General features: G+C 44.5%; 2 protein-coding genes across 6 annotated transcripts in view; one reads left to right on the top strand and one right to left on the bottom strand.

Moving 5' to 3' along the window:
- Positions 1–2,716: 2,716 nt before the first annotated feature.
- PEX12 (peroxisomal biogenesis factor 12) lies at positions 2,717–6,371 on the bottom strand. Of its 2 annotated transcripts, none has more exons than XM_013958264.2 (3): positions 6,157–6,371; positions 4,683–5,227; positions 2,717–3,987 (listed from the first exon to the last, which is right to left on the bottom strand). In XM_013958264.2, the coding sequence occupies exons 1-3, from the start codon at positions 6,280–6,282 to the stop codon at positions 3,588–3,590; spliced, it is 1,071 nt and encodes a 356-aa protein (XP_013813718.2). In that variant the 5' UTR covers positions 6,283–6,371; the 3' UTR covers positions 2,717–3,587. The 2 variants fall into 2 exon arrangements, with proteins under 2 accessions (XP_013813718.2, XP_067165716.1); XM_067309615.1 differs by lacking the exon at positions 6,157–6,371 and adding an exon at positions 5,838–6,140.
- A 126-nt stretch (positions 6,372–6,497) lies between these two features.
- AP2B1 (adaptor related protein complex 2 subunit beta 1) overlaps positions 6,498–23,385 on the top strand; it is an 81,204-nt gene continuing 64,316 nt past the window's right edge. For 2 of the 4 annotated variants that reach the window (XM_067309421.1, XM_067309419.1), the window contains exons 1-5: positions 6,503–6,555; positions 10,585–10,642; positions 13,318–13,423; positions 14,761–14,896; positions 16,659–16,904. In XM_067309421.1, coding sequence (XP_067165522.1) covers positions 10,606–10,642; positions 13,318–13,423; positions 14,761–14,896; positions 16,659–16,904 — 525 coding nt within the window. In that variant the 5' untranslated portion in view covers positions 6,503–6,555; positions 10,585–10,605. Of the gene's footprint in view, positions 6,556–9,164; positions 9,239–10,584; positions 10,643–13,317; positions 13,424–14,760; positions 14,897–16,658; positions 16,905–23,385 lie in introns of those variants that run through there. The other 2 variants (XM_067309422.1, XM_067309420.1) reach the window with 2 other exon arrangements.

Genomic DNA, 23,385 nt, shown 5'->3' with positions numbered 1-23,385 from the left:
TTTGATGCTTTTGCCTTGATGGACTCTCCAAATACCTTTAGTATGAGTCAGTGTTATACTTTCAAATGGCCCCTTGTGATGGCGTGTGACTCCCTAACCTGAAAAGGTATCTGGAAGTAAAAGCACCCAGACTGTGTCAGCTGATGCAGAGGGGATTTTTAATTTCTGCGTTTGTTTTTTTTCCCCAAAAAAACCATCAGTATCACCTGGATGTTTGACTATAGTTTGCAATTAGTGAGAGGTTGGACTAACAGAAACACATGGGCTGCGTAGGGGTAAGGTGCAGCCCTTTCACTGGCCAAAAAGGCTGGGCTAATAAGCAGGTGCAGGAGAAGATTCTCTAATCCTGTTTTCATTTTCTTCTAGGTCTCGGTGACAGCTTTACATTCATTTCTCACTTTCCTGGAGAGGGAAGCTTCTATGGGGGATGTGTATGTCATGTGTGGGGTTTTGTTTTTATCAAACCTAGGAGAATAGATATGGTGGTCCTCTCTTGGCAAGAGAGGCTATGCAGTTTCTGTTAAGGAAGCAGGGAAAGCAATTCAGTTGTTAAGGCACTCATTTTTTGAACAGTGACCGAGTTGTGAATGTGGCTTAGCTTCATTAAACGTTTTTTGAAACGCTTGAAAAGTCAAGTTATGACAGTGATGTATTAGGTAACTCCAGTGCCGCTGTTAATGTTGAAGCAATTGTATTAAGCAACAGAACAAAGCTTCCTGAGCATATATATGATACATGAGCATATAGCACTCACAGTTAGTATGTAAATCTGAAGACTGGTGTAATAAAGTTGGTGTAATAAAGAATATTTCTTTCCTTAACAAGTCTGTCCTTGTATGTCTTGATACCATCATGGCTTTAACAGTACTATTACAGTGTACAAGTAGATAAAGGGGATGTTTGTGTAATATGAATTGGTTTCGTAGCGTTGTTTAGAGCAGCTAACTTAATGTAACAGATGGGTATTTGGCTACTCAGGACAGGCCAGTTAGCAGAAGCAGTCAAATTCAAACTGGTATTCTGCAGCCACCTGCAGGAACACTAATAAAATCTGCCAGGTAACTGCTGAGTCTGTCACCATTGTGGACTTAATGCCTGTTAGTCAGATAGCTGTAATTATTCTTTTGAATGTTAAATTGCTCTTTAAAGCCTGTCCTAAATTGTGAAGCTTAGATGTAGGTGGTTCTGAGCAGGTCCCAGAGCTGCCGTGGAGTCGACCAAATCTCAGTTTGGCAGGAACTCAGCATTGTACAGCATGGTGGAGGAGGGAGGTGGAGTGGAAGGCAGCCAGGGCCCAACAGGACGACATCCAGTGGCCACTCTGGGGAGGGGAATAGTTACTAACCATGAGAGAATGAGGTGTCTAGGCCCTGGAGCAGCATGAGTGCAGGGAACTGGTCTGTGCGGTCCAGCAGTTACTAGGAAATCCTGGATTAGAGGGGAGGAGGCTGAGGATCCTGCCCAAGAGATCTACCATGCTGGCAGGTAGGTCTTCATCAGTCACTCTTCTGTCCTATGTCTCTGAGGTCAATCATTATCTGCTTGCCCAGCTTCTCACTGAGCAACAGAGATAATTTGGAAAGTACAGGAAGGACCAAAGGAAAACAAACCTATCCTGAAACTGAATAGTCAGTCAAATCCTGCAGCTTTTATTAAATGAGCAGTTGCACTGGAGTCATTGGGACAGTCAGTGCCATGTCTGTATAATCAGACTGGTTATTTTAAGACCATGTAGCAACAATGGAGCATCTTGGATACTGGCTTTTCATTAGAGATGATGATCTTGGTGTATGAAGCAAAACTGATGTAGCAAGTGGTGTGAGTTAATATCAAGCCCAAAGCCAGCTATATTAAAAGTGATTGAAAATCTCAGAAAATCTTGCACTGGATGTGATTTCTTTTCCAATAAGATGTGTGTACTCTTAACAGGTTCCTAAAAGAATAGAGGTATCTTTTTATCGATTCCAGAATTACTGGAGGGAAGAAAAATGTGACAGTTTTTGTTCTTATTCCATAGCTGCAGAGGTAGAAGGGGCTGGCAGTTGTACAGAAATAATAAGACAAGCATTGGGGACCCATTTGTTAGAAAAGGTTTTTTGTTTTTTTTCTTTTTTTTTCCTCCAGAGCACCTTTGGGAGGATGCAAATTATTGTATTTTTCTAGCCTATTCAATGCACTTGTTATCTTGCTCCCAGATAAGGGAGGATTTTATTGATTTCTGTCTTCTGAAGCAGGGCTAAAATGGGGATAAAGTGAGATCACTGGTTTATGAATTAAATGTTAGAACATATCTCTTAATCTGGAAAGATCGTATACTCTGTGCAGCAAACTTTGCTTCATATTCTATAGGCAATGTCACCATGATGTCTGGAGTAGCTAACTGCTGCTCCCTAGAGCTGAGTCAAGAAAAACAACCTTCCATCAAGAAAAATTGTATCTGATCAATCAGAGTGGTCTGAAGCAAGGAGCATCCGTAACATCAGGCACATTTCCTTCTCTTTCCTGTTTGATGAAAGTACATGCTTCATTGTGATAAGAATGTGCTACATGATCAGTTTAGATTGGGACTGGAATAACTACAATGTAATACTGAATTCAAACACAGACATTAAAAATTCCCAGCCTGCAAAATACTAATCTTATATCCATGATCATCATCTGCAAAAATAAAAGCAGCTTTAGTCTAGTCTCCATTGTGCAAATAAAGACCCCCAGAGGAGCAAACTTTGTTTTATAAAAGTTAGAAAAAAAACAAATGCAGTTGGGTTCTAAATCAAGAAAGAATTTTGCTTTGTAAAAACAGATAACGACAGATTCGAGGACACATGTAACAAGAAAGAGATTCTCATGAACTGGCACAATTGCTGCTTTAATCTGGTTTGTCTTCCTCCCTTGTGGTCTTGTATCTGTGTTTGTACACATCATCCCTTGTTCCTTTAAAGAGTCAAAGTCTTAATTTAGAACTGTTGATGGAAATTAGGGGTGTAATGTTCTCATTAAGTCAGAGGTGAGTAGCCTGAAAATGCATGGAGACTCTTATGAATACCATGATCAGAAAAGAGGTCTAAGCCTGTCTCTACCTCTTTGAGAAGCGCTAGTGCCAGCGCCTGCCCCAGGCAGTACTAGAGTCTGTGAAGCTGCTAAGGGTGGAATAGCTTGCCTGGACGGTTTTTGTAGCTCTCCAATTTGCTGACCATGCCCTCAAGCAGGACTTTTGCCAGCAGTGCTCTTTGGTCCTCACATCTGCATTCTTATTATCCAAATCATTGTTTTCTCCCCTTCAGTTTGCCTTTGAAGGCATTTCTATGCTGACTGACAGATCATGACTGTCCAACCCCTCTGGAGCTTTGTCACAGGATGTTTGAATGGCTAAAAACCAAGAGGGAGAGCCTTATCAAAATTTACCAAGGCAGCAAAACTCAAATGTGCTGCAAGGTTCAAAGGGGCTTTAGAGATCACTTACAAGTCGTAATGGTCGATAGTCTTCTCTAGGACATCAGAAAGGGCAAATTCAGGCTCACTGCTACCCAGTGGCCCTGCCACTTAGTCTCAGAGATGCGTCTCTGTGAAAGCACAGAGCAGGCCTTTCAGCTCTCGGGGGAATACAGTTTGACGAGGTGCTGTAGCTCTGTGGCATAGCCTGTGATTGGGCATCGTTGGTGAGTCTTCACGTAATTATACACACAGCGGTAGCAAAATACATAGCCAGACGTGGACAGGACCGTGGCATTGGCTCGAATTTTGTGGCACAGTGGGCACATGGTCTTCAGTTTAGGTAACAGAGCTGAGTCCGCCCCGTGGTCAAGGTGTACTGGCGGTGGAGGAGTAGGGAGCGCTGTCAGAGATTTGATCGTCTCTTGGTTTTCCGAGGAGTACCACCAGTCCAGGAACTGAAGGAAGAATACGCCGACCGACAGCCCGGTGGACAGGGAGAAAGCAATGCCGCCCAATGCTTTCTTCATCGCTGACTGGACTTGTGTCTTAATGCTGTAGCAGGGAGAGAAGGTATGGAGAAATTATCAGTACTGCACATTTGTCCCTCTGCAAACCAAGGTAAAAAAGATCTGGGGTAAGTTACTGCTCTATACAGCTTCTTAATGCTAAATAACTTTGTTAACATGTCCCATGTTTGTAATGAGGCATCTGCTAGGATGTTTCTCTCGGATTCTTTTGTTTTAAGAAGAGCATAGTCTCTTTGGAAAAATTTCAAGTCCTGCTTTATTCAGAGGTCTAAAATCAGAACGGTTTGGTTTGAGGGGACCTGGATCACAGAACATTTCACTCATGGACCATCATTTTACAGGACATTAAATGTGGCCATGACTAGTTGTTGCTCAGGAAAATTGAGTGGCTAAGTTTCAGTCCTTTTAGCAAAACGGGTACAGTCTGCTTCCCTTGATAGAAAAGTGCAGCTAAAGATTGAACGGGATGGAGGCTGGAGTGCCAAAAAAGCATTCCGATTTTATTACCACAAACTCCTGTGAAGCTAATCCCTATTACTTGTTCCTTATTTATGCTTATTATCTTGATATTCCCTTTTGGAGCAGAGTTTTGCCACATGTAAACCTTTATCTTGAAGAATTTCTGGAGAACAAGACAGTTTCACCTTGCGGCATTGCCTCTACATCGACCCACCCACAGAACCCCCTAGCAAGTAGCTGCTAAGCCATGTTCTTATGTACCTGTGTGGCTGACTCGGGGCGGCTACTGCAAATTTCTTCTCCAAGGCCTGGATATCATCTGCAGTCAGTCTCACCAGGCGAACACCAGCCAGCCACAGCATGGGTGAGTGATGCTGAGCTTTCCCGAGGATATAGCACAGTTGCTGGATAAGAAACCAGCCCTCCCAGGCCATGTTTACAAACGGATAGGCAGCTAAAAAGGCTCTGTAAAAGCGCTTCCAGGATGATGAGGGAGGATGGATGGAGTACTCATCCTCTTCCCTTAGACTGGACACCAGTTTCTCTAGCTTTCTTTTCAGGTAAGGAACAAGAACAAGCAAAAGGAGAGACTTCCAGTGCTGCTTCTTTGGCAGGCCAGCACAGGCCAGTGAATGTTGTTTGCAGTCTCCTATTGCTACCCTCTTTAAGCCATAGAAGTTTTCAGAAAAAGAGGCACTGCACTTGGCCAGATATTGCTGCTGGAGCAGTAAATCCAGGAGGATGTAGATCTCATCAAACCAACGCCAGAGGAAGCCATATCGGGCAGGATTAGACTCAGCAAGCACCTATTGAAAGAGACATAAAGTGGCTAAGGAGCTGGTGGTGGAGACATGTGCTAAATTACAGTAACTATAAACTGTGCCTGCAGTTCAGAAAGTGAGCTGAGTGGGTCAAAACTGCTATGCTAGCTTACAACTGTGGCCAGATGTGAATCCTGGTGACGAAAAGCTCAGCCAAGAGAGCAGTGTTCAGCCTCTCTAGGTTCTCTCTGTGTAGCAGTTTCCCCTCAAAGCATTCACTGTCAAATATTCACTGTCTACGTTACCTGTCCTCGCTAAATGCATGCCTCCCTGAGTACATGTGAATACAGCCGAGCTCTCTGAGTCAATGGGACACAAGCCAACTCCAGTTTCCATCTTGACTCTGGCTTGGTTGAATCAAGGGCAGAGGGAGCTTGGATCAATCTGCACCCTCTGCGCAGACACAGACTGCTTGTCCTGCACTTCAGCTGCCATCTTGAACAGGCCCTGTAACCCTTCTGACTTTTCTTTAGGTAACTTCCCCACAACACAACACTGTTGGTTAACACTTGCCAGGCAATTTGAAGACAGCTTCCAGAATGCAGTTTTTGAAGAGCACAAGAGAAATGAGAAACATAATACCAATAGGACTTGCTTTTTGGAGAGAGGTGCCTGTAGAGGGAGGACGCCCAGCGGCTCCTCGCATTGCCTCCGACACCAGGACGGCGCGACAGGTCTGCTTACACATGGGATCAGCACATCACCCAGTAAGGAACTCTTCCAGCCGCACGCCAAACCCACCACCGCCAACGTCTCCTGTTCTCTGGGCGAAGCGCGCGTTGTCCACCATTTCATGGGAAACAGCCATTTCATGGGAAACAGCCATTTCATGGGAAACAGCCATTTTGTGGGAAACGGGCCCGGGGACCGCGAGGCGACAGGCCCTGCCGAGCTCCCCCGCGCCAGGCCCTTACCTTGGCCAGGTGCTGCAGGGCGGGCTTCACGGCGGCCATCAGGCTGTCCTGGGCCACCGCCTCGAAGATGGAGGGCCTGTCGTCGCCGGCCGGGGCGGCCGTGAGGTGGGCCCCGACCTCCGCCATGGCGCCGCCCCCGCCGGCAGGGGGAGCTGGCGGCCCCCGCGCTCTTACCCCGGCGGCGGCGCCGGGCGGCCTCGGGCCCCGCCCCCGGAAGCGGGGCGCGGCGGCGCTCTGTCTCCGCCGCGCGCCCCTCTATGGTGGCAGGGGTGCGGCCGCTCTAGGCGGGGGGAGGGTTGGTTCTCGCTCCTCGCGAGTCCTCCCGGCCGCTCCGCTCCGCTTCCGCTTCCGCCGCGGCCGCCCCCGCAGCCGGTGTGTCCGTCGCCGCCCGCCGCCGCCGTGAGTGGGGCGGGGGCGCCGGGGCCTGCTGCGGCGCCGGGGGCGAGTGCTGGGGCCCTGGGAGGCGGTGGAGGCACCGGGAGTGGGAACTGGGAGGCGGTGGGGGGCCCTGGGAGGGGAAACTGGGAAGGGTTGGGGAGCACTGGGAAGGGAAACTGGGAGGCGGTGGAGGCACTGGGAAAGGGCACTGGGATGGGATGGGGGTACTGCCTGGGGGCCCTGGGGTGGAGACTGCTGGGACACTGCAAGGGAGCACTGGGAGGACTGGGAAGGGATAGGCGTGAGGACTGGGAGGGGACCCTGGGGGGACTAGGATGAGGGATGGATGCTGGGGGGGGGCGGTACTGGACGGTGGAGGGTCAGTACTGGGGGGGACTGGGCAGGGGTGAGGTGAGATCTGGGGCCTGGGAGGAGGCACTGGACAGGACTGGCTGGGAGGGCAGTGCTGGAGCTGGGAGGACTAGGGGGAATGGGCCAGGGTGGGGGGCAAGTCCTGGGGGGGGGATTGGGCAAGGATGGGCTCAGGGGGTGATTGCTGAGGGTACTGGAAAGGGAGAGTAGGTAAAAGTGGGGTAGTGGAGCAAGTGCTGGGGCAATGAGGTGGTTGGCAGGGATGGGGGGATGAGGAGTGAGGCGTAGGGGTACTGGGGTGGGAGACTGGGCAGGGACGGGGTGCTAGGGCAAGGGAGAGACTAGGGAGGGGAGATGGGATTGGAGTTGGGAAGTGAATTACTGGGGTAGTGACAGGTCTGGACAGGGATGAGGATTGGGGAGCAAGAGTCGGGCTGCTGGGAAGGGGCCCTGGGGAAATGGGTAGACATGGGGTGGTGGTGTGCTGCTGGAGCTGGGAACGCTGGGGAAAAGGGGCTGGGGGCATGTGTACATAAGGAATGGGCACCAGCTTCTGTGTAAGTGTGGTTAAACTGGGGATCACATTAGGGCTTTAGAGGTTGAACACAAGATTCTTCCAATGTTAGAGTGCTTAGATTAACACTGAGTTGAGGCCTTAAATCTGCCACGTTCCTGTTTACATCTGCATGAAATCAGTGGTATCGAGCTCAGGCCAGGCTGACATTCGAGTTCTGCGCAGGGCAAAGCTAGTGCTGCTCAGCTGCAGGATTCAGTTTTCCCTATGGTTTTAGACTGAAGCTGCTTATATTTCTGGTTATGATGGTTCCTTAGTCTTCTCATTGAGTCATATTTTTGGTTCGGTCTACATTTAAATGTCAAGCTAATGCTTAAAGCATTAACCATTGCCAGAGCTTCTGGAGGAATTCCTCTGCTTCATCTCTTGCTTTTGGGGGGAGGAAGTGGGCGGGGGGGAGGGTGGAATAGGACCCTTTGCTGTCAGCTTGAACACCTTTTATGTGTTTTTACTTTAGTGGGTGTTGGTTGGACACAAAACAACAGTAAGGCAAGGGCAATCTATTTTGGATTTTCTCTAAAAACATAAGGATGTTTGTGGCATGGTTGTAAGTTGTCTCTGCTCTCTTCAAATTTAATTTGTGTACAAGAAGCTGGCATTTTCTTGAGTTATTTAAAACATTGCTATTTGTAAATCTGCTCTTTGTTTCTGGCCTTCATCTGGGACTTGCTGTAAACTATGAGGAGTTTGCTTAGTAGATTATACTCAGTACTGCTACCAAGCTGTCTCTTAACAACGTGCGAAGCAAGCTATGGCATACGTGAAACAAAAATCCATGTACCTGCAGAAGAAGAGCTTTCTCCAATGTTGCACTTGGAATATGGTAGTTGTGTTTCATATTGAGATAAATCGAATCTTGTTTTACATTCGTCAGAACAGAGGTTGTGAAGATGGGTACTGTGGTTAGCCTTGTTGGAAGTCTGAGTGTTTTTGTGATTGTTCTCCATGTTTCCAAGTATGTGATCTGAAGTTAGAAAGACAGTGAAATATCCTGCTTTTGAGTATAAATATCATCTATGAAATTCAGCAAGGGTTCTTCTGTGTAGCTTTATACAACTGGGTGATGTGTGTTGTTTTTTTTTCTCTGGATTTTCTCTGTAATCTGCTATTGGTCACTGTTAAAACAGTATCAGACAAGCTCAGCTAGAAGGTCTGACCCAGGTAGATAAAGGCTCATATAATGCAGCCAGACCAAAGCACAGCGAGACTATATTGAATCCATTTTGCATGGCGTCATGCCAAATATTCTGGTAGATGAAAACATTTAAGTCTTTTGAGCTAGACTCAAATCTGAAGGACTGTGTCAGCAATAACATTGCTGCTGAAATGAGGCTGCTTCTTTTTAATTATAAAACAAGACTCGCGGTAGCCTCCTCTGCTGGGGTGCTGTGACTTTGCTGGAAAGATTACTGTGTTATGTCGTGGCTCGTGTGGCCCTCCCAATCCAGCCCCTGTTTGAGGAGGGGAAGCCTCTCTTGCAGGCGAAGTGCACTTCCTTTGGCAGGAGCAGAAAAGGGGTGAAATCAAGCCAGTTTGAGTAATACGGCCTCACTGGGGTGAGGAGAGGTAACCAGCAGGCACAGGGCAGACAGGAGCTCCAGGGAGCTGGGCGAAGCAACAGGTTCTGTTTCTCTTCTGCTTTCTTGGCGGCTGGACAAGATCACAACCGCTCCGCGTTGCCACCCTGTAGAACGCATTAAAGGTGATGGAAACTGCCATTATCCCTCGGCTGCTGTTCGTGTGAAGTTAACTCCTGAGGTATTAAAATGATTTAGGTGGCCAGAAGAAAAGAATGATAGTGGTGTTGGGGTTGGTTAAAGGATGAGGAAGAAAAGCATTAAGAAACAGCAAGCGAGTTCCAGTGCTGGGCAGCATCGCGGAGTTCAGAGCTAAGCTCGTCCTTTCGTTGTTGAGCCAGCAAGGCCCAAGAGGATTGGAGGCAAACAGGCAGCAGCGTTCAGGGAAAAAATGACTCATTTCTTTGCTGGTAACGTTTAAAGGTAATAGCAGTATCTAGAAGAAAAGGGGAATTGGGCAAAAAATAGGCAAAGGAGTAAAAAGGTAGGAAGAAGCATGTTTTGGATAGTTTTGGGGATATAGATTTTCAGCCACAATGCAGACTGTATCATCAAAAACAGTAAAATTGCCTACTCCTATGCTTGTTCTTCAGCCAATACTTGCAATTGTTTGAGTCATGTTTGTCATAGAGCTGGCAATTGCAAAAATGAAATGATGGCTCTCTGCTATGTTTGGACAATCCCTGTAATCTAAGTATTAATAACTTGGTTCTGTGGAGCAAGCAAAGTGCTGGTGAGACCTTTCTCACAGCTCCGTTAAGCGCTTTGCTGGCCCAAAGGCATTTTTCAGTTCTGTCCACAAAAATGCAGTGCACCACAAAACTAATAACCTTGTGTGTGTGTTGGAGGTGGGGTGTAAGATCTTGGCAAAGAAAGATTTCAATTTCAAGCTTGAGAGAACTGAAAAGTAATGGCTTTTCCTTTCAAAAAAATATTCTGCATTTTCCAGGGTTTAGGAAGAACAAAAGAGGGGGAAAAATCAAAAGGCCTCTGGGTGGCTATTGCAAGTAGGGTTAATTGTTCTTTCCATCAAGATGCAACGTAAAAATGTATCGTTAGGGGGAGTTGACAGTTTCCTTTGTCTGAAACGTGGACTTCTCACTTCCAGTTGAGATATTAAATGTGCACTGCTTTTTGGGGAAAATGATATTGTTTACCCAGGGGAAAGACAGCTGCAGAACATGTCGAGATCTCCTCATTATAAGCAGTTGAAAATGGTCTTTCTCCTTCCACAATTAAAAATCAGAAAGCTGGGGCGGGCGCCACTGCTTTTCCAGTCTATCCACAATAGGTGGTTTTATTTTCACTGACACTGTTCATTTGAACCCTTTAAATCCGTGGGTTTCCCAAGTAATAACAACATCTGGTACAGAATGAAGATTGTGAAACTTGTGCGTGTGATGTAAAGCATTTTCTTCTTTCCTTATGTTACATGCTCTCACCAAGCGTTCTTTCTCCGAGTTCTGGGCTTGCAAACTGGGTGTTGTCAGCTCTGAATGCTGTTTGACTGTTTGTTCCCTCTTTCAGGTGTTTTAAGGAATTGGAACCATGACGGACTCCAAATACTTCACAACCAATAAAAAAGGTTAGTGTTAAATAAGTGCAGTGGATTGGAGGTTCCTGGGGGTGGTGGGTGGCTATTTTTACACAGCTTTTTTTAACTGCCTGCAGAAGAATTTGTAATTTTGTGTTAGCTCTGTCCCTATTTCTTCTTTTAATCATCCAGGGAGAAACTTCAAAAGTAGGTCACGTGGTGACAGGAGACAAAACTGGTGTATTGTACAGCTTTGTAATGCACAAATGACCCCAACTGCTCCTTTTTAAAGGTTCAGAGAACAAAACATTAGGATTTGAATGCAGATCTGATCGGAAACAAAGGATTAATTATGTGGCAACAAGTTCAAAACTGGTGACAGTGTCGCTGTTGGGCATCACGGGGTTAGGTTGATTGAGAGAGATTAGTATTTGTTATAAGTGTACATATATCTGCATCAAGCGGTAGCAAAGGTAATGGATTTCCTCTTGCTGCTTCCTCCAAAGATGCAGTGAAATTCCTTTGTTTTCTCTATGCTCCCTTTGATTTTCCTTTGGCTTTGCTGTAACTGTGGTGGTCGCTTCACCTCAGGACAAACCGCAGCAGCTGTTCAAAGTTGAAGTGTTTCTGAAATAGCTTGGGTTTATAAAATAGGATTGGAAGGGATCTTTAGGGCTATTTAACCCATTCATATGTTCCAGGGCAGGATTTGTTCTACTGAAAATGCCCAAGCAGATTTTTTTTTCTAACCTATTCTAAAAAAAACCAAACCCCCACTGTTTATCCCAACTCATATTGGCTGCAATTTAAACATGATATTGCTCATCCTTTCTCCAACAGATATGGAAAATGGTTCACATTAACTTTTACCTCTCCTTTTCAGAATAGCTGAATGCCTCTGAGGAATGTTCACCAGTGGGGGAAAAAAATACGGTGCTGATCTATTTGTTTCATTAAGCTTCAGAATGAAGCTCATGAATTAAGCATACACAGTTTACATCTTTCTAAGGACCTCCTCTCTCTGTAAGTTCAGTCCTAAAGCAGCAGCTAGATTTTTCTGGGATGACTGCAAGAGGCCAACCTGCACTGACTGAGCTTTGGTACGAAAGCTGCAGCTGCCGCTACTGGCTCCGCTAAGCTCCAGGGCACGATCTCGGTGTGAATAACGCTTGCATCTCTTTGTCAGGCAGGTGGTCACTGCACTGTGCTCTTCAGACAGTGACTTCTGTTGTGTTCTAAGTAGCTGTTAGTCTTTTTGAGCCAGGCTCTTCAATTAATATTGCTGCTCTGAAGACGTGGCATTGGTGTGTAGGAATCAGATTGGGAGGTAGAATGTACTTTGTAGGAGATATTTTGGTATTTGTAATGTGTCTTTCCCAGTCTGTGGCTTCTAGTGGGAATACTGCTTCCCATCCTGCCTGGGGAAGCTGTCTGCCTGTTAGGAGTGTTATCCTTCTCACACCACTTGTTCTGTCTGGAACAGGCTTGATAAGCTGTCTTACGTGTTTCTTATTTTATATTGCAAATGTACTTTGCCACTTTTGTGATCCAGCCTGAGCTGACTTTCCACTCAATAATAACTGGAAGAATTATTAGCAGAGAAAAGATTGCTTCTGTTACTGCAGAGTGACCTCAGCATCCAGGCGAGCTGTGTTACTTACTGCCTTTTTTAGCAGCGCTTCTGTCTTTTTAACCTGGAAGAAAGTTATTCTACTGGACTAAATTCATGCTTCCCTGTTTCTGCTGCTGCATCCCACGGCGTCTGTGTTACACTGCAGTCTGTCATTCTGCTCTTTCCTCATTGTACTTGCAGGAAGCCAAGCAATGATGAGCAAAAGCAGAAAAGTCTGGGCAAACTCCTAGCTGAGTTAGTTTTTCTTACAGGCACTATTCTGGTGTCTCCAAATATCTTTTTTTCCTGGTTATATGATAGTTGCCACTGAGAAACAGACACTACAGTGACAGTTTAATGTTCTAGAAGTGGGAGAGCTACAGCATGTAGAGTAGTTCTTGTAAAATTCTTTTTTATTTTTCTTTTTCTTTATTTAACAAGGTATAGTCCACATCATTCTCAGAGTGTCTCAGCTTTACTTCTTGAACCATGTTCTCCATAAAGTATCACAGCTTCTACATGTTAGTGTACCAATTTCATGAGAGCAACAGACTGAAAAAGGGGAAAAAAACCCCCCCATCCCTGGGAGTTTATCAGGACTTCTTTGCAAATGGTCAGGCAGGTTAACTCTGCAGACTGCTTTTTCTTCCTTGTTTGAGGAGAACCTTGTTTTTCAGCCTAAACCTTGCAAACCACAAAGTGAGTTTGGTTTTCTAGTTTTTCAAGGGAAATAATTCTGTCATCATGTAGCCAGTGTAGGATGCTTCAGTAACCACAGGCAGAAGAGTTTGGGGATGTGTACATAGGGTGGGGAGAAAGTTTGAATACATTTCATTTCATTCTTTTTGTAACTGGATAATTCCTCATGGATAATTTCCTAATTTCTGATCGCACTCAGGTCTGTGTTTGTATGTCAGTCAAAGATTATTTTTTTACCTATTGAAAAAGCATTGGTCTTCCTTCTCCTTCCCCTTCCCTCCCTTACGCCTCCCCCCACCCCCAGCCCATTCCATAATCTCACAAATCATCTGCAGGAATTTGGGTCACTTCCAAGCTATACCTATATCCAGCCCTTCTTTTTCCAAGAGTCTCAGTCTGTTTTCTCTTCTTCCAGGAGAGATTTTTGAACTGAAGGCAGAACTCAATAATGAAAAGAAAGAGAAGAGGAAAGAAGCTGTAAAAAAGGTTATTGCAGCCATGACTGTGGGGAAGGATGTCAGGTAAAAGCTGCTTTTCTTTCACCTGTAGTAGCTCCAGTTCTCCTTGGACTCCTAAGTGAGGTGTGAGAGGCACGCATCTCTCTGGAAGCCTCCCCAACAGGGAGAAAGGAGACACTATGTCCCAGGATCCAGGTTCTTCATCTCAGTGAGCTGGGTAGTGAGGCTGGCTGTGTCCTGGTTTAGCTGTGCTTGATTAACAGGTTTTTTGAGCTCCTTTCTGTTACAGAAAGCAAAAGAAAACGAGTTTCTCAGTGCCAGCTTAGCTAGGTGCCTGTTAGCACTTCTTATTTAAAAAATCCTTCCAGAATTCAACCATTTTTAGATGTCATTATAGACAATGTTTTCTGATCTGCTTGCTAGTCGAGGTTTTTAATTTTGGGAAGGTAATTCCAGGCATTTCTTTTAAATGATTTTATGCCATTGGAGGTAAGGGTACCTTTTAAACTGAGTCTTTTTTAAAACTGGGCCTTTGAGATTGCAGCACAGTTGCTAAAGGACAGGGGCATTTACCTTCTGCAAAGCTGTCCCAGTATTTTTTGCTGTCTTTGAGGCAACCAGAGAGGCTTGCTTGAGCAAACACTTTCTCCCTTCCAGCTTCCCCTGTTCCTGGATTCTGCCGTAAAGTCACAATAATCCTGGATTCATGGCAGTATGGTCTGTTGCCAGAGAAATTCATACAAGGTTGCAGATTTAGCATCATGACTTGATGAGGAATGAAGGAACAGATAAACTGGAGGGAGGAAAAAAATATATATATATATATTTTTTGCCAGCAGCACTTGACCTTTACCTTTAGATCTCTACAGCATACCTGAGAGTTGCAGATGTCCTGTGCAACTTTCTTCTTTCCTCTGCACTGCTGTTTAGATTGCTGCTTAACATTTCAGTGAAACTCAGTTTATCACTATTTAATCTCCTAATTGCTTTAAAATTTACTAGGCTGAAATTTGGCAGGTTCATTGTGTATCAGTTGTCCTGCATCATCAAAACATTTTTTTAAGCGTCTTTGTTTTGTTGTTGGTTAATTTCCAAGGCTGGCACGACAGAGTTTTCTTGTTTGGTGAACTCCACAATTACAGCAGTTTTAGGAAATTGCATTTATTTTTCCCTGTTCCAGGCACTGGCCTATATTAAAGCCTTAGAAAAGATTAAATGATTAAACTATTATCAAATCCATTGCAGACTGTTTTGGGAGGAAAATGACCTCTTATTAGGCTGTGGAATAGTTATAGTGGAATTCCAGATTTCCTGGCTTCCTTGATATTCTTCCTACCCCTTTGCTCACAATGTAATCTCACTGCTTTTTCTCTCCTCTTGCTCCACTCTACCTTATCCAGCTCGCTCTTTCCAGATGTTGTGAACTGCATGCAGACAGACAACCTGGAGCTGAAGAAGCTGGTGTACCTGTATCTGATGAACTATGCCAAAAGTCAGCCGGATATGGCCATTATGGCTGTCAACAGCTTTGTGAAGGTAACTTGCTCCTAAGGCTCATCAGAAAATGGTCTGGTGCTGTGGCTGTCACCCTGTCTCCTTTGTCCATTAGCTCTTTCTGAGCTGTTGGTAATCTCTGCTTTCGTACGTGAGTCTCTGGGTTGGGGGTGCTTGCAGAGGAGCAGGAAATGAGCTGGCTTGCAGGAGTTGGCTGAATCCAACAAGTCTAGGTCTCATTTCTCACTTGCTGCTGTTAGTTACTGCAGAGGTGACTTAAGTCCCCCTGTAAGTGATTCTGAGGGAGCCTGCTCCAGGAAAAGCTGCCTCTGTTGTTTTACTAACCATTGTTGAAGACCAGCTTCTGTCCTTGGACAAGAGAATGTATATTCTTCATCTTTCAGCCTTTGTAGTATCTGTGTCATATGGATATGCACTTCTTTGAATGCCTCGGCACTGGCTGGTGAAACTGAAAGACAGTTCAGAGGAGAATAACAGCCTGATCCCTGTATGGCCTTTAACTGTGTTATCAAATTGCCTCTCCTTATCTGGGAAATGTTATTTCAGTCCCACATTATGTAAGTTAAAATCCAATGCTTAGAAAAAGTTTGAAACTCCTCTTAGACCTTGACAAATTCCTAGAAACTGGGAAATCTGATCATGTTTTAAGCTTCTAGTGTGGTGGCTGAGGCTGAAAGAGGTGAGGGGTACCTAGGCTGGGAGTGGCCTGCTCTTCTGGGTAAAGAAGATGCCCCTACCTCCATCTGTAGGCTTTTGGGAAGAATATTCTTGTACATCATATCTTCAAAATGTAATTCTGTTAGAATGGACTAACAAACAGACCTGATAATTTCCAGCTCCTTGCTTTTCCCTGGAAGGAAATGTCTGATGTCCCTTCAGCCAAGATGAGGGACAAGTGTTAGTAAAGAGAAAGTGTTGGCACTAGTCTATGCTAACTCAGCATTTCACATGCAATTCACAGCTCAAGGTGTTGAATGCATTGGTAAGATATGTCACTTCGCTCATATGCTTTAAAATTGATGCATTCAGGTGTTTTACAGTTATAGAAAAATTAAACGGTGAAAGGTAAGTGTGCCTTATGCTTTTGTGGGTCATTCTGCCTCCATCCTTTTATAAGTTGAATTTGGAGGAATTTTGCTGAGACATAGATGGATTGGATGTGATAGCTGTTTAGCTGTAAAAGCTACTTAATTTTTTAAGTAGTTGTATGAAAACTAGATATGTCTGAAGGATAAGAAGTGTTATATTCATTTCTGCTTGCTTTTCTCATGAGAAAAGCACTTCTAGACTGAGATGCTTTTGGGTAGTGTTTCGTGTGTTGCAAATGTAAGGGATGCTTGTGTCTAGATCTGATGGCCTGTGCGAAATTGGCCTCGATGACTGTTGCATTGTGTTTAATTGCTGACTTTTTCCATTGTATTCTAATGCTCCTTTAAACCAGAAAGGCTAGAAACCAGCATTTCATTCTGTCTGAAAGCTGCCTGTGGCTAGCCTTTGGGTGGTGAGAGACACCTCTCTAGCTTAGCTGTACTTTAGGTTTGACTGCTGGGTTGTGTTGAAAGAAGCTTTGCTTGTGATCAGCCAAGGGGCACTGAGATCACAGTTTTACTATTTTGCAAGCTATTATAGCCTGAAAACATTTTGAGATGGTATAGAATGTTTCTGTGAACCAGTAATTCCACCTTTTATCCCTGATCGGAAATAAATGCCCTTTTCTAGTGTGTAATCAGAGAGAAGACCTTTCGTTTGGCATAAGAACAGATGTTCTCCTTCCCTCTTGCAGGACTGTGAAGATCCAAACCCTCTGATCCGTGCTCTTGCAGTCCGTACGATGGGATGCATCAGGGTGGATAAGATCACAGAGTATTTGTGTGAGCCTCTTCGCAAGTGTCTGAAGGATGAAGATCCTTATGTACGAAAGACTGCAGCTGTCTGTGTGGCAAAGCTGCATGACATCAATGCCCAGATGGTGGAAGACCAAGGATTCCTGGATTCTCTGCGTGACCTGATTGCAGACTCCAATCCCATGGTAACGTATATGTCCTTCCAACACATTGCCTGTGTTTGTAATGCACAGGTAATCAGAAATGAGAAGGTTTTTTAGTTGCAACTGATGCACCCCGATGAATGTATTGGTTAGAGAACAGTTATTTCCTGAAGAGAAGTGGCTTCTATTCTTAAATCTGTTTGAGCTTTTCGCTGTTTGGATGCTGTCTTGAGTGCTGCAGCAAAAGTTTCACTTCCTGGTCAGATGAGTCAAAAGAGCAGAGTGAGGAATGCTCTTTTTGATGCTACAGCTCATAGATGTTGTCTTCTGCACACTTTGGCTCTTCTTGGAATGAGCGTATAATGACTGTAGAAAATCAATGCTTATGTTTTTAATAAAGTTAAATTAATTGTCAGAGCAGAGGTGGAGATCAAGAGCCTTCCTAGACTTTCACAGGGGTAAATTACCTACTAAATCAGTACGTCATCAAGGGTGATGGTCTATTTCCATGCCAGGCTTCTTCCACTATTAATTTGTAATTAAAGGATGGTGGACAATAGATTGAAGTGCCACACTGCATAATCTTTTAGTCAATATTTTTCCTATGATCTACCAGCATCCAGTGAGCATACGGATATCAGTGTAACTCTAGCAAGAAAGAATATTTCTGTAACTTGGTTTAACTTGTAGTGTAAGGATGTGATTGCTCCTTTGTATTTCTTTTAGAGCACAGATCTGATTGACTCAGCTTAAAGACATCATTTAGCATTATTAGAATAGGTCTAACAGCTCTTTGTATGGTCCGTGAATCAAGCTACAAAAAGCAAATTGCTGACCTGTTATAACTGTCTTTGGGCAGTTCTGAATAAGTCAAGTGCAGGTGGTGAGATACCATCCCCTTTAGTAGGAAAGTGAAGGCTGCTGATTGCTTTTCTTGTGGCTTTTTAGAGACAGTAAAACTGAAGGTGTCTGGCTTTCACAGGAACATGTCTGTGAGAAGTGGTGCCAACCAGAAGATATAGGCACCTATTGCCTCTGGTATCAGACTCTTTTGCAAGCTGTTCTCTTTGCGTGCCTCCCTGAATTTATTATGCCAGGCTTCTGCATGAATATTGATGACTACTTGGAGATGCTCTCTCTGTCTAGGCGATTTTGAGGCATAAGGAGAACACCTGCTTTTTTAAATTTGATGATGAGTATGTCTTACAGCCTCTGAAAGTACTTGACTGGGCTGCTTTAGTTTCACTTAATCACTGGCCCCTGACCTTCCCTGGCTTACAGGCAACAGTGGAGTGTACCGTGGACAGTAATATAACCTGTGCTTCTCCTAGGCTTGGTTCCAACTTCTTAACTTTCTTCTGCTGATTACAGCCATGTGGATGTGAGTTGAGGAGCTCTGGCTGAAGAAAGGCAGTATTTGAGGAGAAATTAATAAGGTTTTGTCTGCCCTTTCTGCTCGCTGATCTCAAGAACTAACTTTTGGTAAATGAACCGTCAGCTGTTCTGAGAGCAATGGTATCTATTTCGAAAGCACGTTAGCTTAAGTACTAACATAAATGGATGGAGAGAAGGGGAGAAATATGGAAGGGCAGTGTATGCCCCATTTGCTAAATAAACCACCAAAACTAGCCTAGGGATTCCTAATAAAACATCAGTACGACTAATGAGCTCCCTGGTGGTAATGAGGATGGACTGGGACAGCAAAGCCTCTGTGGCTGTTGTAATCAATTGCAGCTCTACAGCTACTGAAGCTCAACGGGATCACAGTACCTGCCTCATGTAATGCCTATCTGCTCTACCTGCAGGCGAGGTCTCACAGCAGGGAGAAGGCGATTTGGAACAGTGATAGCGGTGAAGAGGAGAGGCCTGTGGCTTGTTTTTAGATCTGCAGGCTCTGGGAGAATCGTGTGGCAGGTGTTCCATATACTGATTTCCCAGGTTTTATTGTAGACAGGGCATTATGTTCTTGCTTTTTAAGGGCAGATGGGGAGAGTTTTTATCAGTTTTGGGGCTCTAACAACTGCTAACTTTATTCAGTATTTAATCTGGTTACAGTTCCTTAGTAGATAAGGACATTCCTTCTGGTAAGTTTATTGCTTCAGTCACCTTTGAAATTTGTGGCTTTGTGGCACAGTCATTGCCTCAAAAGCGCAATTGTTGTCCACCCTGACCGAAGGTTGAAAGACTCATCTTCCTAGTCAAACTGTCCAGCTCACTGCTGCTTTCTCTGTGGGAAATTCAAGTGGGTGTTGCTGATAACCAGGAGTTATGTTTGCCAAATAACTTATGTTTTTGTGCAAACTAGTATTTAGTAAGCTATTTCTCCCTGATCAGGTGGAACGCAGTCCTGCCTGGAAGCTCTTATTAAGCAAATGTATGTATCAGTAATTAAACCAAAAGAAGGATAATGAAAAGAATGGTACAGATACATCTATCCCTACTGCATATTTCTCTGTAAATGGTGCATCAAACTTATTACAACCTGTTATCTAGATTCATTCATGTTATTATTATAAATCTTGTTTTGGTGACTTGTGGAAATAGGCAACATCAGACACTTAATGAAGCAGAATGTTTTTTAGATTGGAAATCGTCACTTAGTCTCTCACCTGGGAAATGAGGATTTTAGGCAGGAGCTAGAAAACTCCTGTTGAAAAATAGCCTTCAAGAAGGGTTTTATTATGATTTTATAATTGGCTACCTCTGGTATGTGAGCAAGCACTAACTATTCAAGCTGGGTGCTGTCTAGAATAACAACTCCAGCTGTGGCTTGCTGATTGCCTTGTAATTGTACAGAGATCAAGGTGCATGTTTCTACCAGCCCAAATCACCCTCATCGTAAAGGTGTCCAGCAGTAAGTTGGGGATGATATTGATAGAAACATGGGATTTATTTTATTTTTTTAAACTAATATATTATCATAGAATCACACAGATGTTGGAGATTTGGGATATTAAGGGCATTGCTGTGGAGTTCTATTAAGGTGCTGCATGTGCAGAAAACAAGGTGTTTTCCCTTTTCTGGGCTTTTGGTTGCCAGGGTCTGTCATTAATTCAACTACAGTGATCCAGTGATATTTTGAACAGGATTGCATCCTGTGTAGCATTGCATCCTTCCGGATGGGCTTACTCTAGTTGTGATTAAAGGACCAAAACCTGAGTCTGCTAGTTCACCAGCTTGTTATGCAGTATCACTGTGGTAGCTTTGCAGTTTCTCCCGTGTGAATTAACTCAAACTTCTAATTGTTTTTAATGGAGAATGAGTCATATATGTGATGAGTTATCAGATGGGTTAGTGGCTTACTGTGTGTCACCTGAATGCCTGAGATATCTTACCTTGCACAGGCAGTGGGCCAACAACACACACAAAGGCATGGCTCAGTTAATGGGTAGTTACACTGTGGAAGCCTGATTGTGGATGGGGCCTTTAATCTCATTTTACAGATGGTCCCAAAGAACATGTGGCTGCCCTTTGTCACTTGGGATCTGCTAAAGAGTTTTTCCCCTAAAGGGAACCCTCATTTCTTCCCAGGCCTGTCTTAAGGCAGACTCTTCTCCCTTGTTGCTCCGCATTTCCTTGTGCGAAGCTCTGCAGAACCAAGTTGGGATGAATATAAAGCTCAGGCCTGGCTGCTTCAGACTTTCAGTGCGCTTTGGACTTACCCTAAGGGGCTTTTCTTGCTGGTAACTTCAAGACAGTGCAACTCAGGAAGCATGTCCTCCTCCTGATCCTCATGTTGTTCAAACAAAATACAATTTCAGTATGATATCCTAGGATTTTTCCATAGTCCTGGTTCACAGGATAGCAGATTGCTGTAGAACACCTTTCACACCCAGCATTCGTGGTAGGTAATAGGGAAGTGAGAAGGGCAGATCTGTTACACAGCTGTCAATGGCCAGAGGCTCTTTGAAGTTTTGGTCTTGTCCCCAGTCCCTAATGAGGGACTGATCCGCTCATCACTGGATTATTGCAGACTCCGAGCCCTGGTGATGAACAGCAAGACCACGAGATGGCAGCAGTTTAAAGCAAAACCCGATCTGTTTAGTTAGACACCTTATTTTGTAACTAGTTCTCCTCTGGCTTTTATCACTGCACTTCTTGGTTTTCCTCAGGAATGTAAATATTAGTGGAAAAACACAAGTGGAAATCCATCTTAAGCCGTACTGGTCTTTTAATACTTGAATGGCAGAACCTTTCTCTCTCCTTGATCTTGATTTTCGCTCCTTGACCCCTTAGGGTAATAGAATAATTATGTGGTCAGTCTACCTGTGTTCTCCACATGAGTTCAGTTCAGTTGGTGTCAAAAGACCGAGAGGTGAAAACTTGAGGAAAAGCGATTCTCCTCAAGTTGTTAAAACAAGGCAGCTCTGAATGCCAACAGCAGCCTGCAAGATCTTTTCATTTGTTTATTTGTCTGTTCTTAAGCAAATAACAAAGTGCTCCTTGCAGGGCGCAGGCATGGCTTGCGGGGAGATAGAATGGACTGGATGATTGAAACCTCTGGCAGCAATTGCTACATAGATGCCTACCTGACAGGGAGGCTTGAATTGCAAGTTTTCTGGGATAAGGGCTTTCCCGTTCTGCCCACCCTTCTCCCATCCCTAACCAAATAGTGTCCTCGTTCGACTAGGTCACCCATGTGCCAAAAGCACATGGCTTGTGAGAGGAGTTCAGTGTGATCATCCCAAAAGGATACTGTTCAGTCTCCCACCTTTTTCTCCCCTTGCCCCACACACAGATCTTTGTATTCTCCCAGATGTAAATTGATAACAAAAGTAAATGTGTTTGCAAAATCTCTATTTTTTCTTGAAGATGTTTTTCTCCAAGGCCACTTCTATCGGGAAGAATTGCATTATTTCTCTTTCTTCACAGCAATAAGGAAACGTGGTTCAGGAATAAAATTAGCTATAACTTGTCATCCATTTCTACCGAAAGACTTATATTTTTTTCTAGTGACTTCTCATTTGAGTAGAGAGATTTTCCAGCAGACTGGGCCCATGTGAACTTCCTGTGGAAGTGCCTGTGATAACTGTGTGCGGTCTGGGTATGTCTGTAAAATGGTGATGAGACCAGTGTGGGGAGGCATAGCTGTATTTAGCTTTAAATCTGGCTAGCGCAGATAACAATAGCCGTGAATACAATAACACAGATAACAAAAGCGGGTTAGCAGCCAGATCCTGCGCTTGGCCTCCTTGGCAAGCTCAAACTGCCTTTGCTGTTCTGTGCCGCTGCTTTGTCACTATGACGTCCAGTGCTGCCTGGATCAAAGCTTTCACGGGGTGGCTGTTTTGCTGTTGTGTTTTCATGGGCTGTGTAGACGTACCATTTATATGGTGTCCAGATAATGTCACGTTTAACACCGTCGGGTACATCCCTGTTTATTGGGAGGAATGCCCTTATCAATGTGGAGTATCAATATGGAGTAAAGTGCGATCACGTAAGTTGATTAGTAAACACACCAAGTGCATGGAATATATAGTTAGATTCTTTCACTGTGCCTGGGTTTTTGTTGTTGTGGTTTTTTTTCTTTTTTGTTTAAGCATTTAATAACTTGCACTGAGAACAGAGTCTGCTGAGCTCTGACAACTAGAGGTGGCTAAGTCCACCCTGATTTAATTAGAGTCCCCTCCAGCAGTATGGCATTTCCATAGCTCATGGACTAGGCTACAAACCTGCTGATATATATCACCGTACTTTCTTGTTCTCTCTCCTAGTGTGGCTACAAGCCCCTTATTCCTTTTGCCAGTCAGAACTTCAGGATGTATGTTGGGGCTTGTTGGATGACCTTATAGAGGGAGAAGGTCCTCATTTTGTTCCTTTCCTACTTGCTGGCAAGCTGTATGTCTATCTGAGACCATATCCTAAAATATGAGTCTGTTTAGAAACAGCAACAGCTCTTATCTGCTGGGCTGCCCTTCCCTGAGTACTTCACAGGAATTTTATCCTTCTTTGTTTGTGTAATAAAGCTGAGAAATGAAGCCTTTGCTGAGAAACTGTTGGTGGTCCTCCAAGTCCCAACGAGACTTTCTGGAAAGCATCGTCTGGGTTATGGGACTTCTGCTGCACAACAGAGGGTGGAACGTTACCTTCACAGCTGCAGGAAAGCACTTGTCTCTTGTGGGGAAACCTGAACTTCTTACAGCTGTTGTGTTTTTTTTTTTCTCCCTCTGCAGCTAATGTCTTATCTAGCACAAGGAGTGAACCACCTCCCCCAGAGCAGTTCGTGCTTTCTGCTCATGAAGGTTGTAAGGACTTTAAAATTCACACCCTAGTATGGAGCTGAATATTACTGGGAGTCGTGGGCTGTGCCAGTGCGGTATGTCATCAGTCTGTGATGGGGCTGCCCCCAGGCTACCCTGGATGCCTCACTAGTTGTGAAATGTTGCTCTTCCTTTCCAGCCTCGGTGTTGCAGAATGAAGGCTGTAGCTTGAAGTGCCCCAAGCTAGTCCATCCTGGTACGCGTATGTCTGTGGTGTTCCTGTAAAAATCTGCTTGTGCTGCTGGCAGAGCCGATAATTTCTT

This window comes from Apteryx mantelli, chromosome 22, assembly GCF_036417845.1.
Source record: "Apteryx mantelli isolate bAptMan1 chromosome 22, bAptMan1.hap1, whole genome shotgun sequence".
In the NCBI taxonomy this organism is placed as follows: Eukaryota; Metazoa; Chordata; class Aves; order Apterygiformes; family Apterygidae; genus Apteryx; species Apteryx mantelli.
Note: the sequence above shows the minus strand (reverse complement) of the source record. Positions and strands in the feature narration are given on the sequence as shown.

Bases quoted from the DNA above. Each gene is read 5' to 3' on its own strand.
- PEX12 (XM_013958264.2), bottom strand. From the start codon at position 6,282: ATGGCGGAGGTCGGGGCCCACCTCACGGCCGCCCCGGCCGGCGACGAC. The intron at 5,228-6,156 runs GTAAGGGCCTGG...CTCTTTCAATAG, and splicing joins CCCTGCAGCACCTGGCCAAG to GTGCTTGCTGAGTCTAATCC. The intron at 3,988-4,682 runs GTACATAAGAAC...TCCCTGCTACAG, and splicing joins GCCCCGAGTCAGCCACACAG to CATTAAGACACAAGTCCAGT.